This window comes from Galendromus occidentalis, unplaced genomic scaffold (genome assembly GCF_000255335.2).
Source record: "Galendromus occidentalis unplaced genomic scaffold, Mocc_1.1 scf7180000077190, whole genome shotgun sequence".
Classification (NCBI taxonomy): Eukaryota; Metazoa; Arthropoda; class Arachnida; order Mesostigmata; family Phytoseiidae; genus Galendromus; species Galendromus occidentalis.
This window is the reverse complement of record NW_003805178.1, coordinates 16,863-31,191: the sequence shown is the minus strand read 5'-3', so window position 1 is coordinate 31,191 and position 14,329 is coordinate 16,863. Positions and strand designations below refer to the sequence as shown.

At 50.9% G+C, this 14,329-nt stretch overlaps 1 protein-coding gene across 1 annotated transcript; it reads right to left on the bottom strand.

Annotated features, from left to right (window-relative positions):
* Positions 1-5,190: 5,190 nt before the first annotated feature.
* Positions 5,191-7,738, bottom strand: Sans (SAM_USH1G_HARP domain-containing protein Sans). Its single transcript, XM_029110985.1, has 7 exons — positions 7,584-7,738; positions 7,220-7,317; positions 6,798-6,925; positions 6,495-6,638; positions 6,081-6,406; positions 5,653-5,926; positions 5,191-5,549 (listed from the first exon to the last, which is right to left on the bottom strand). Exons 2-7 carry the CDS (start codon positions 7,248-7,250, stop codon positions 5,238-5,240), a joined length of 1,215 nt encoding a protein of 404 aa, XP_028966818.1. The 5' UTR covers positions 7,251-7,317; positions 7,584-7,738; the 3' UTR covers positions 5,191-5,237.
* Between the last annotated feature and the right edge of the window lie 6,591 nt (positions 7,739-14,329).

Below are 14,329 nucleotides of genomic sequence, written 5' to 3'. Positions count from 1 at the left end.
CTGTAACGGTTCCCTGGCTTGCCTGCCTGGCTGGCTGGCTGGCTGCCCGCTCCCTCGACTGCTCAGCTCGCGGGCTGTCAGGCTACAAATGACCGGGCCGCGGACTGACCGTTCCGGGTGCGCTCAGGGAAGCCGCCACTGCTGCAATTAGCAACAAACGCTCCTAACGGTCAGACTCCTCTACGCAGCAATCCTTCGGATACCCGCCGGGACTCGTCCTTACGTGGCGAATGCACGTCGATTCGCTGGACACAAACTCACCAGGATCCGTGAGCGATCGAGGACGGAAGTCTCACAGGAGGGAAAACGGGTTTTCTCGAGACCATGGAGTTGCCACGTCCGGAGGAACTTTCCACGAACTCGGAACTTCGATCCGTGACGAAGGACGTCATGGGGGAGAGAGCACAGACGACTCAACAAACGTATACGCATTCACCGAACGAGAGCTGCGTATTTCTCTACGAGCTTGTTTAGCTGAAGATTCTTTTCAACTACACGAAACACCGAACCAATTCCAAGCTTCCGAGCGCAAATCCTCCGAGATCGGAAACCAATACGTCATCGAGCACTCACTGAACGACCCGAGCACGACATTGCGGAATTTCGGCACCGACTAACCTGTCCGTGAAGATCCAAGTAGTTTCGTGAATCGCGCGGACGACAGCAACGGGGGCGGCGAGACTGTTCAAGTTCGCCGCTCAATGTTGAATGTTATTGCTTAGCCCGCTATGCGGTAGACAGTGGCCGTCGTCCGTTCTCGGCAGCCCAACTGTGTTGTCGTGAACGGGCGTAGAGCTGGGGTTCGCGCATGGCTGACTGACTGCTTGGATGGTTGGCTGAATGGCTGTCCGACTGCCTGCCTGCCTGTCTGCCCTCCCCCCGCACTCTCCTCGTAGCGCGCACAGCAGCGGCACCAGCTACGGCTCGAGCAGGCACAGCAACTACTACACGCCTACCTATGGGTCGCTCGCGGGTCCGTCCGTCTGTCGGTTTGTCGGTCAGTAAGTCAGACAGTCAGTCAGTCTACCTATGTTGGTCAGTCAGTACGTCAATCAATCGTTCCGTTTATCTGTTTGTACGACTAAACGTTTATCCGTCTCTAGTCCTACTTCCTCTGCGCCGGTGAGTTTGTCTAACGGGCCTGTTGATCAGCCCTCAGCCGGAGGTTGGATTAACGGTGACTGCGGGATGGAGCGACGGAAGGCCCGATGGTGGCCGCAGACTGCTCGACGCGCGCTTTTATCGGAGACAATTTCTTCGACTTCAAGGAGCGCAGTTCCTGTCGTTTTGGAATGAACGCCCCGCAAGATTTTGTATGAGCTTGGTGGTCTTGCCTCGCAAGCCTGTCAAATGTCGAAGTCCAACAAAGCTACTCGAGCTAAAGATAGTGAAACTACTCCGTACCTCAAAATCATTGCGGTCCCCGTCACCCTCATGATGGCGATCAGTTTCGACAGCCTGAGAATCACCGCGCCACCAAAACCGGCGAGCGCCACTCGGCGAAATTCGTTCCGGGCTCTGTCAACGTTAACTAAAGGAGAGGTTTACTATCATTCGAATTCCGTGCCGCGCCACCAGAATTGAGAGAGAGTTTCTGAGTGTGTCACCCGTTGCGTCCTTCTGTCGGAACGGCAATCAAGGAGACGGCCAACGTGTATGTGTGCTTGTTCTGTTACTTCCTTTTTTTTTCATCCATACCCTCTCTCGCCCTGATCATCAACTCAGCCGGTGACTCATCTGGCTTCATCACAGAATTGCGGGAATGCGTTGGAATTTTTCTTTGTTTCCGATTCTGCAAATTCGAATCGCGTGCGGATCGCTGGAGACATGCCCGCCCAGATTCGTACCGTCGAATTTGGAGGATCGTTCATGCTCTATCATGAGCGACGGAACTCGCTTCCGGACTACTACCCGTCGAAACTCGAAACCCACGCTCCGACTCCGCGGCGGCGGAGCGGGCTTCCCTCACGGCGATCGGATCTTCTGAAGACATCGACAGCCGATGACGAGAATGTTTGGCTGGATTGTGCTAGCTCTCCTGCGTCAAGACGTTTTTCCGCAGCGGAAAACTCGGCGCGCTCTTCTGTTCCTGAGGTCCCGTACCGTTCCACGCTTTCGCGGGCAACGTTCCTCGCCGAGGTGGACTCGCAGCAAAACCTCTGAGCCTTGCCAGTTTGCAATTCGCCTTCACTTAACTTCGATCATAACATACCTGTATGGTGTGGGAAAAGTCTGTAAGACGAGCTCACCTTGAGCAGATGCCAAGTGTAGTTTCGTTCATCACGGAATCCTTCGGCACGGAATAGTATGCGCATGACTCACTTGATGGGATCTCATGACGGACACAATTGCTGCTGACTAGTACAAATAGTTTGCTTCTCTCTCTTCTTTCTGGAAAACTTTCGGCTTGCTCTCTTCCGAGCGGAACGGATTCCCGTCACATCCTGCCGCTCCAGGGGATCTTCCAGTTGACCACCGGCCAGGTCCTTTGGAGGCTTCCGCTCGACGATGAGATAGTTTCCTGAAGACTCTTTTGACCACTTTCATCTGATGAGAGCTCGGGACTACACCTGAAGCAAAGTCACTTCAACGGTCTTCTGCCGCGAGTGTCCGAAAGCGTTGTGCACTGTACGGTCGAAAAAAGCGCGCGCGCGCTTTCACTGATTGTGAGCACCTGCTCCTCCGACTGATACGCTATACGGCAGAACAGGAAGCGCCAGCTGAAAATAGGCGTGAAATGAACACTGGAAAGCGAGACGAAACGGAGATTCGGAAACAGAGCGTTTCTCGGAAGAAATTATCCCACTAGGTTTCTGATTGTGAGTCCTCGTGCTCAGGGGTCTGAGCATGTCAGGGAGATATCCGGGAATACCCTTGGGAACCGCAGAGCGTCCCCACTATCGAGTTCTCCATTCGCGAGTCACTGTTAACTGCGTGAAGGAAGATTTTGTTGGTGCTACAATCGAAAGCTCCTTGGAACTCTACGAAGCCCTTTGAGAACGGCGAAGATTTCAGTTCACATGAGTAATTCGTCTTGCGCGGAGTTCACTGTATCCTGCATGAAATATCTTAGAGTCTTCCTCGATACAGTTATCACTCCAGCATCGGCATTCTATTTCTTTTATTTTTACCCAAAAGTCCAGCAAAGGCCTCGTCTCAGAGATTTCATCCTCCGAGGAAACCGGTATCTCCAAAGAATGAAGTCCCGGCTTCGCGTTTCCATTGCTGCGATCGATGCCTACCGCGGGAGCATCGATTTCTGTCCATGATGGCGAGATGAATCGATGGATCGATCTGGGGAGTTAACGAATAGCGCTTCCTGGAGAATAAAAGAATACTTCTAGGAAAGAAGAGTCCCAAGGGCGAATACGTTCATGTTGGGCAAAGCGTAATATGTGCTGCTTTCCCGAAAGTCCGATACGGAAGCACGACGGGAAAAAAACACAGATATTCGATACGCTTACCCCTTCGAAATCAGGGTACCGAGATCTCACGGATGATCTTGCGAAAAAACTGCATCATGTAGGTTTCCTTCAAATTACGAGGATACTGTGGGAAGCGTTCATTTGAAGAGCACCCGGGAGCTCAAAGTGGACATTTCAGCCTCTCAGAGTCGCTCACGATCGTGCCGCTCCACAAGAACGGAATCGATAGCTCGCGTGATGCCAGCACGTGTCGCATGTCACAGGAAGGAGTCATCAGTGAAAATTTCACCGTGGAATGGGATATACAAGCATACGATCCGTAACATCTTCACACGACCGAGCTAGCTGCATTAGAACTGAAACCAATATCGAATATTGCTCTCAGGGATCTTTGTGAGGACTTAACGGATGCCGAGAGAGAGCTCTGCTGAAAATCAATCGACATGAAGACATGGGGCCGAGCTCGGGATACATGGTTTCTCAACCTAATCATTTCGTCATCGAGCTCCGGATTCCTTAATCACTTCTCTCTCGCTACGGTGACGCATGGTCGTCGCTCTCTCAGAGGGAAACGATATGACGGCCCCGATGATCTTGTATAGGTAATCAGCGAAATTCAAGCGATACCCTTATAAACAATTCCGTTGGCGTAATTGGGAGGGCGTCTTGCGAGGCGCCTGATGTCAGGAGTCAAGTTCGTGTGGCCCCAGTGTACAGAATTAGCGACCGCGAATACTGGATCCCCCTCCAAGAACTGGATAAGAAAGTTGATAAGGGGCGGCGAGATCCAGATCGTTCGCTCGAGCGAGACTCCATTGAAGACTCTCTGAGAGAATATTCGATCCTGAAAATGAGCTCTCATCTCTGGCTCGGAACCGTTCAGCCGGAATCAATATCATCACGTCCGAGGGAGACGCGGAAACGCATTCCCTTGAAACATGAGTGTCCATCAAGATCTATTTCGACTCTGCCCATCCCGGCTGGGGTCTAACGAGAGATGGAACGTCATGCTTACTTAAGGGCCCGACTTCTCGATCCTAGCACCGAGAGCAATGCCTGCGTTCAGCGGTTTGCCTTGGCTTCCAATATAGAGCGCTGGTCTTTCTGATTTCTTCCCCGACCCGTTAATCCCCTGATTCGATGAGTTCCCATCTCTGAAATCCCTTCTCTATGGGATACTCGCACCCGAGAACTCGGAGTCTCGGCTCCATCCTGTCATCCGCGACCATCCCCGAAAGAGTGTCTTCATCGCTTCTAAGTCTGTCTTCAACATATTCTCCCAGCGACTAGTCATCTCCGTTCCTCAAGCCAAAACCTAGAACTCCAGGCACACAGGTGGGTCCGGGTTTCACATTCGCAGGTTTTCCGGAATCGCTCGAATTCTAGGTAGAATTATGACGATTACCTAGACATCGTTTAGTCCACTTTGGAGCTCTCAACGCTACGATGGGCCGTGGGGCTCCGATGCCGACCCGGTGCCTGCCCTCGAGTTTCCAGTGGGCCTTCCGTCTCGGTCCTTTTCTCATTCTGGATGTTCGGGAAAATAAGAAGCTCTCACGATATAACAATCATTCTGTCAGGATTTATTCCCCGCGACCGCAGGAGCACGATAGGGTACTGAAATTTACAAGTTTTCCGATGCAATCAAGACTCGGCGAACGTACGAAGTGTTCCACGTTCCCATTCTCAAACATCCTCGCGGGAGCCGCGGGGATCTTCTGTACATACAGCGGGGAGACGGCAACGAATTATTTTCGACAGAACTCACAGCAATGTAAGATCGTACCTAATTTACTGCTAAGAATCGTATTTTCACATCCGAGAATCCACGAACTTGTCCGCCGGCTTGTTCAGAGCCTGTCTTCTTATATCAATCGCATTCGCGAGCTTTTTCCGAGGGCCTAAGGGAAGCCCGATCATTTTCAGGTCTTGCTCGTCGAGGAGCATCAGGGCATCGATGTCGATTTTCTCCCGCTCGAATATCGGGAAGTACTCCTGCAGATGGTGAACCGATAGGAAAATGTAGACGGGGTTCGTGTCCTCATCCACGGACGATAGGGATGTGCGTTCATCGTCCCAGGAGGAAACTTGAATGCACAGCGGCACATCGGACAGGTCTCCTCGCTGGAAACATAAAGGGGGACTCAGCAACTCGGGACCTCTCTTCCCGTAGTAGACTGGGAGCAATTTGATAATGAATGTCGAGTCTCGAGGGAGAAGAACTCACCCTCTTATTCCTCTGCACCAGGCTTCCCACTGAGCCGATCGAGTCGGAACCGCTCAGCGTCGCGGACTCTTCTGACGAATGCTCGCACGAACTTTTGGAGTCCGTCGACGAACTGAGCGTCGTCCTTGAGGGGGGCGCAGGCCCGGTCAGCGTTAGGACGTTGGACGCTAAAGAGTTCCGAAAGGCAACGGATCCGAAACCGGGTCTCTCGAAGATCGAAGATGGCTCTGATATTGTCATTTCGTCGCTGGAAACTTGACGCAGAAAATAGAGACTTTGTTAGTAGAGGGATCCATGACTTCTTGAGTCGGTTCTGTAGGCGCAAGCTGGGTCATTGGACGAGATAATTACCAACTCCAGAGTCCGATGCGCCATGGTGAGGTGATGCTTCGTCCGATATTCCTGCTGAGGTGGTGCCGCCCAAAGACGACTCGAAAACGTCTTTCATGTGCATCCGCTGGTTTTCCTGACCGTACATGAGGTTTGAAGGAGCGGCATATATTACGTCGTTGTCTGTTTTTGACCGTATGCTGAGTTTCCCAAGTTTGGTGGGATCTAGGATTTTCGCGGTCTCGTTGATGGTTCCGATGCCTGGTTTTTTGTTAAGAATTTTCTTCGACACCGCTCCGAAACCCTTCTTCGAGTTCCCATTTATCGTCGAAACTATTTCAGAGAACTTTTGTGACTGTCCTACGGGGGTTCCCGTACTTGGAGGAAGTACAACTCTACAGTTTGCGCTCGTCAATGAGTCGGTCTGAAGTTCAAAGAGAATACGTTAAGGAGGTCCTTCGATCTGGATGTGCGACCGCTCGCAACCGTGATAGTGGTCTGATAATACTCACGATGAGTGTGTGTTTCTTCCGCTGTTTCTCTTCTTCCTTGTAGTCCTTCTCGGCCTTCTTCACTGATTTGTGTGTCATTTTCTCGAATTTCTTGACACGTTTCTCTGCGTCTTTGATCGCCTTCTCTTTCACTTTCTGAACCACCTATATGTGATGGCGAGGATTAAGAAGTCTCCTTCTTCTCGGATCTGCGGTCCGACTATGCCTTCGTCTTTCCCTCTGACAGACAAGGGGCAAATATCGCTCCGAGACAGGCTCATGTATTTATCTATATATATATAACAACAGAAATAATGAACCTACTCTTGTATTGAGTGCGCTCTCTTTAGCGATGGCGGCATCGAGGAACCTCAGAATTTCGTCTCGGTGGTTTATGAGAGCGATTTCCTTGGCTGTATGGAATTCATTGTCCAAGGCGAATAGATTGGCACCTGCGATGTCAAAATCAGATGAGATTTGGTTCCCATGATTAGGCCCTCCTGACCCATGATCTGAGGCGTTCCGAATTTCCGCAAGGGAGAGCCTAAGTATCGCAAGAGCCTTACAAAAAAGTGGGGAATGGAAACTTCGGAAGAGGAGCGGAGCACCAACGGGTAGGCAAAAAAATCACTTCGCCAAATCTTTTTGAAGCATCGCTTGTCAACAATGTTCTACAAGGCATCTGGAGCATGTCAGTCGCTCGTCTAGACAGCGGAGCATGACAACGACGCGACGTTTTCACTTACCGAAGTTGACTAGGAACGACACACAATTCATGTGACCCTTCGCCGCAGCAAGATGAAGAGCCGTCTGTCCGTAGTAATCACATCTGTCAGGATCCCCGCTAAACACGAAAGAAAATTTAGAGAGCGAATTAATTCCGCATCATTCCGTCTCATCTTCATGCAGTCCATCGGGGAGTTTGAACCCTTAAACTGGGCCGATACCTAAGCGCGAAGTTGATGCGACCGGACGGATCATCCCCCATTGAACCTCGAGCTGTCCATGATTGACCTCGGTTCAACGAAAGAGACTCTACGTTGCACGTCGAACATTTCCGACTGTTCCGAGTTGCGGGCTCGACTCTCATTCGATGTACTTGATACTTACCCCCTGCCGACGAGGAGTCGCAGAGCATCAAGGTTCCCGTGGTAGGCCGCGAGTAAAGTCGGTGTGAGACCATCTTCATCCACGGCGTTGCAGTCCTTCCTTGTAGTCTCCTTCAGAAGCTCCAAGAAGCCATCGATGGCCGCTTTATGGAATTTGTCTGCTTGGGTGCTATTATTCATGTCCTCAGCATCTGATTATCGATCTGCAATGAGTCAAATTGTGTCATGGATATCAGCGCTTCCCTCGATTTTTGATACAATAATTGAGCAGAGACACCATGATTGACCTCCAACACTCCCGTGGTCATCCCCCAGCGAATGCGCCGAAAGCAGGCGTTTGGAGATCTCTCACTATTTCTCCACATTCTAATTCATGAAATCGCACATGCGCTGCGGGGTTCCCATTCCCGAGGAATACTTGAGCTTCTACTTCCTGGAGATTTGGACTTCCCAGGGTTTCAGAAACCTGTCTCGGGTTGTGCCGGGAAAGCCGTTCCACTCTTGCAGGAACGAGCGGACCATCGACTACATACGCATACCGTCGAATACCCGAATACTAGCCCGTTTGAGATAAGAGAGCTGTTCGATTCTTGATCTGCTCCACGAGAATCCCTCCAGCTAGCTTGTTCCCCTGTGGGAAAGCAGCGGATCGACCGTAAGCGCTCACGGCTTTCGGGAAGGACGCCAGCTTTCCCACGCGTTCGAAGAATGAACCGCGAAGTTCTGGCCGTGACTTTTGTCTTCGTATTTTATTCAAATGTATCTCGTTCCATCCACAAAGTGCTCTTCATCGAAAACCCCATTCTGGAGCGTTGCGTGACAAGATCTAACTTATTCAAAAACTTTGTCATCCATTCAGGCAGTCAGCAGTTCGGCAGTCATTGATTTTTGGGTTCTGTGTTGAACTTCCGATTCCTCTGAGGTTGAGCAAGCAGCGAAAACGCAAGCGACAAAACCCCCATCGCTGGTCACTGACGGTCTCCCGAACGCGTTGACAACAGCCACCTAGTCGAGCAGTCACTCCGTCAGTCCGCGAGCAGTCGGCAGGCCGGCGGCCGAGCGGGTAGGCAGCGGACAGCCAGCCAGCCAACGGCTCGGTCCTTTGGTTTGAGCCCCGAGCCGGATGCCGCCGCGTTATGCCTCGCTGCTTTCGGTCACCAGCGAATGAGCTGGCGTTCGTCCGGCCGGCCGGTGGCTTGGTCGGCCGGCCCATCGTTCGACCGAGGGATCGAAAAGGAGGTTTGTGCGTCCAGCCGCTCCGAGCAAGCGACCTCGTGAAAATCATCCGATGCATCACATATACCGCTTTCCTGATTGTAAGCAACAGGCAACGCAACGAGGCTATCTAGCGTGATTTCTCGCGGTGCCACGGCGCGTCATAGGCGATTCCGGCGCGAGACAAGACTTCGCCCCCCTCGAATTATTCGGATCTCGAAGGAGGAAAAATTCGGGAGGAAAAATTCCTCCCCGTGATGTGGTGGGGGACTTCAAAAGGCGTCAGATATGGGAGGAATCCGAAGCGTCGTACATGGCGGAACTGCCAGAGTTTCAACCGTGAGGCGACCCTCATCCTCTCAGACCTCCATGGCGAGATCACGTCGACCGATAGTGCTGCCGGATATTACTCCCCTAATCCGTGGCTGTATTTCACTCTCGCGCTCATTTGTCAGATTGGGGGAACGGCACGGAAAATGTCTCCATGGGCTGCTTGATACAGCTTGCTTAACGAATATGCATAGCGGGAGCCTCATTCTTATCCTCGTGGGAAGTTCAAACTGGCAACTCAATTTACGCAGGCTGTCACAATGCTGCGAATTATTCGCCTCTCGCTTACCGCCGTCTTACAACGCAAAGGTTCTGAGAAGAAGCAAACGTACGCTCCTTAACCGATGCCCAGCAAGTGACGTACGCTTCGCGGCGGTTGTCTTTAGAGGCAGGGAGCTAGTGGCAACTTTTTTTTCTGATTACTCCCAGGCACTACTCGGTGACCCGCTGAGGTCGAGCGATGAACTTAGTTCACTTCTGATTCAATCAAGCACCGAAGTGAACTTCCTTGCCAGTGAAATTTATCACGCGAGATGGGATACGGGGACCATGTAATGGACCAAGCCACAGGGAGTTCGAAATTTCCGCCCTCCCCCAATCATTTTCGTGATCCCTCGCCGAGTCCTTGTTCTCTAATCGGAATTGTGTATTCTATAGAGTCAGGGTTAATATAATAACTTCCTGATGTGGTCTCAGAGGCGGAAGATCTCCGCCGACGAAAATACTACAACAGAGGCATCTTCGGAGTCCGCGAACGCTGCATGAAGAAGCTTGTTTCAAGACGGACTATGAGAGAATCGAGAATCCACTTCCCACTTCGTATTCCAGACTTCATCATTATTGAAGGCATCGACGAAAACGAGACGCGGTGCACAACCGCGGCGAGAAGGGACAATAATTAGGCCAGGACTCCACCTTTCTGAATGAAGTAGGAGTCAGTCAAGCGGCGACTGAAAGCGAATCACATCTCTAGGCAATTGAAGTGTCGACGGATCTTCGAGCGCAAGCGGCAAATGAAAGATCAAGTGAAACACGAAATCAACTCGCGGTGAAAAATACCAAGATTGTTATTGCCAGCTTCCGCTCGTCTTGATACACTGCAGTAGGCCGGAAGAGAACGTTTCGACTGGAAACGATGTGAAACAAAACAATTGAGTCATTCACTTCATCATCAAATCACTTGATTTGAGGAATTTTCGCGAAGAACACGCCGCTTCTGTGTGTCGTTTTTAAGAAAATGGACCACTCAACGGCCATTCAGGGGATTCTAGAACTCAAGAAACGCTCCCAGTCCATGAGTCTCCTCAGTCAGTGTAAATCTTGCGAGCGGCACTCTTGAGCGGAATTTAATTTCTGTTCGGGAAATGCGGCTAGGAGGCCATGCGATCCTGTCTGCTGATGGAGTTCGCGGATGCATTTATACACTCATCCATAATGTCGAATATGACATATGCTCGATGGCATAACTTTTTCCGAGACGTATGTTCGTCTGCTTCAGCACCCGAAATTCATCAGGTACGTTTTCGAAGACCGCAAGGTATCTGTCACTCGCTAATATTCCTCTTCCCCCCCCCGGGTTAAGAATAAGAATTGCCGATTCGCAGCAATCCGTGGGAGTCGAATCCGCGTGGATGAGACCCATGTACCACCGAGTTATCTTCAGGAGCTATGGAAAAATAATGATTCTAGCGTACAATGGAATCATCCCGTTTAATACGAGTGCTTGACAATGGCGAACCCTGGAACATTCCGCTGGTCAACCTTCGATGACCGGTTCCGCCGGCCGCTGTCACGTACCCGTTCGCCATTCTTCTCTTTCTCGTCGCAATAGCGGAACTTCTTGAGGCGTGGATCTCTAGCGGCATTGTCATCGAAGTTACAGCCGATCGGAAGCGTTCGGAAGCCAGTTCTTAAGAACAAGCGCTGAATTTCGCCAGAAGCGACGGGAATCGTTTTTCACCCCAAGCAAAGGAAAAAACAATAATTCTTTCTTCTCGCCTGTCAGAATGGAATTGTCTGTCTTTCTAAATCTCCCACCCGCACACGAAATTAGGGAGCAGAAGCTGAAATCACGTGAAATTAGTAAACTACTGACGTCGGCCGGAGGGGAGCAAAATCGTCCAGTTGAACGATTCGGCTAGACGTCAGGGTCGTCTCAGCCATTAAAGCTCGCACAGTGAATTAGGAGCGCTTCCCGGACCCGTACAGTCATTAGTTATCCTTATTGGTTCATGTCGCTTGCGATTTCAAAGGGTTGAGAATCTGAACTCGCCTGCAACTGGTTTCTCGTCGTCTCGCAAAGAGTGGTAAGCTAAGTTCAGTCTGTTTCGCGCCATTCACGGAGGGAGGAACCCGCGATAGTCAGTAAATCGTTTGCCCGTCTCGGTGTTTGACAGATAGCATCCGACACTCCCCAGTGGGTCGCCCACGAGGCAAAATCTTCATCCGCCCCAGATGAAGGCTCTCCTATCGATCCAGGAGGACTCTGATCGCTCAATTCCCACGGAAGTTCAGATCAGTTATCATCAGGATTCTTCCGGTCTTCCTTCCGGACTTCTGCGCCGTCGTTCAAAGCACTTGGCCTTGGGCTTTTGTTCGATTTTAAGTGAAGTGATTTCAAACAATAGATTCCGACTCTTTATCTCAACAACCCGCTCCGTCATCATCATTTGCGTCATCAAGATCAGCGGTCCGTAAGTTCCCTTCCCCATCTCTTTCATCAAGATTGTGAAGACGATTTCGGGTCACGTCATGCCTATTATCCTGCATGGTCGAGGAACATCCTCAGTTGGTACAGAATAAGAGTATTCCTGGAATGGAAGGTCAAGTTCCCTAGAAATTCACGAATGGGCGTCTCGGGAGAGACAAATATCTTAAGTGATCTCATGGTCACCCCTCCCGCTCGCTCCTCGATGGGAAGACGATGCTTCAGTTATTCAGATTGGGAATGAACCGTAAGATACAATCGAAGAGATAAGCCGAGATGTGTTCGATTCTCATTGAAAGTAATCCGAAGAAGCGGGAAAAATGGCAGAAAATACCCCGCCGGGGGATCCTCCTGTGCGCTTGAGCGTATTTGATATTGTTCGGGAGGCCAGTTTGCCTGCTACCTGTCGGTGGATCTGTAGAAGCTTCCTGGGCAGTATGTGAGACTGCGATTCGATTCGCTGTTTTCGTGCCGCAGCTCTTCCCGACGCTCTGTCTGGTTGAGCACACTAGCTGTCCGTCTTTTGTGTATCGCTCGCGCGATGGACGGAAACGAATGGTAACTTCGCCCGACGAACGGTACACGAAGCCCGCTCGAAACCTCATCCCCGAGAGTCGTACTGCGAGTCGATTGGAACTTTCGGTAACCTTCAGGATGCAAACCCTTCTTTCAAATTATCACTAAGCGCTGCGATGAAATCCAGTGCTCGGGAGGAATGATGCGCTTCATTCTGCATGTACGAAAAAATCAACAGACGTATGCATTCATAGTGAGGAGCCGGATAAACGCAGCGTACCGCCACAAACCAGTCCTGCGACCTTCACACAATTTCATTCACGAAAGCTCTTACGGAGCTGCGGTACTTTCATGAGCTTGATTCGTTGCAAGCATTGAGGGGGACGATTCCTCTCCATCTCCTTCTATGTACTTGGAGCATTCTCTCGATAAGAATTCCAATCTCGACAAATTGTAGCCGAGCCTTGTCTGTGAAGCGCAAGATACCCAGCCTGCCCTGGGGTCGTAACTTTTTCCGGGGATACTCGGAGAACCGTTCGTTTCTTGCGGGTCCTCCTGATGATCGATTCTCCATCTCCGAGCCTCTTATCGAATGATGAAATCGATGCAAGCGCTCAACAAAATAAGCAATCGTCCCCTGACAGAAACCTTTTCCATACACCAATCGAAGAGCTCCCCTTATATAGACTAATACACAGTGAATGAGATATGCCGACTGATTGTTGCCTTGACGCCAAGACTCATGCGAGTACAGAACAAACGCGGGAGGAGTCCCTGATGCTATCGTTCGTTCGTTTGAAATAAGTGTTTACGGACAAGAGTGATGTGACAATCACGGGGTTGTTTATCGTAGCCGATCTAAAAAGAAAGTCGGAAGATCGAAATACTGTCTTCGCAACATCGTCGTAGTTAGCCCTTCGCTGCATGCGGCAGTCTAAAGTACACTGGCTCGAAATGAGCGTCCGGCGACGAAAGTCCACAGCTTGCAGCCCGAAGATGCGGAAGCGAGTGGAACAAGTCCGTGAAGCGAAAAGGCTCCGTCCTGATTCGAGAGGAGCGTAATACTGGCATGAGTTTCTCTGCGGGCCCCTCAGGAACTAGAGAAAGTGACCAAGAACCTTCGGTAGTTCAGCCGTGACAGAATCGAGCGGATTTGAAGGAAGGTCGTCGCATCATGAATAATTTCCACACCCATCTGAATATCGGTACAAACCCATGACCCTTACAACTTCGTGAAGATCTGCGGGGGAGCGGATTCATATCATGGAATCCGCGGGACTGGGGCCGACGTGATCTTCTCCCCGAACGTGTGCAGTCTTTAAGCACCTTCCGATAGCGCCCACGATGGAAGCGACCGAAACAAACGAGGCATCGAGTAATGCTTGCTCGTGGTTTAAAACGGTCAATAAAATTGGATGTCCATCGGCCAGACTGGAGGTCGAGATCTCCATGCGCCCCATCGAGGAGTCCGATCCCCCCGGTAAACATCGAAGCTTCGAAAGGCAGGCGCTTGACAGAAACGGCAGACTCATCTACCGACAGAATTCGAATAAAATCGATCGCTTATCTTTTTCCACCGCAGCGTCCCGGAAGGAGCGTTCGACGAGAGTTCACTTCTACTTCTGGGGAGCTTATTCGGCTCCCTCCCGCGAGATCTGGAGGCTACAATCGGTGGAGCCTCGAAATGATTTTGCGGACTCTGAGTTCCATTACGCCATCCGAGAGCTAACTCCCAATGGGAACAAGATGGAAAGAAACACCAGCTCCGAATAGACGGGTGATATTCAAGGATAGAGATTCTGACGAGCAGATCATGGGAAACTCACATCATTTGATCCTGAGTCCATGCAAACTGGCACCCGTGTAACTCACGAACCAAATACCAATCCAAACAGTCAGTTTTAGCTTGACACGAACCACACTGATGGACTGAAGGTGGCCACCGCTAGACGAAGCTACGGACGGAGCCGAGCCCTCAC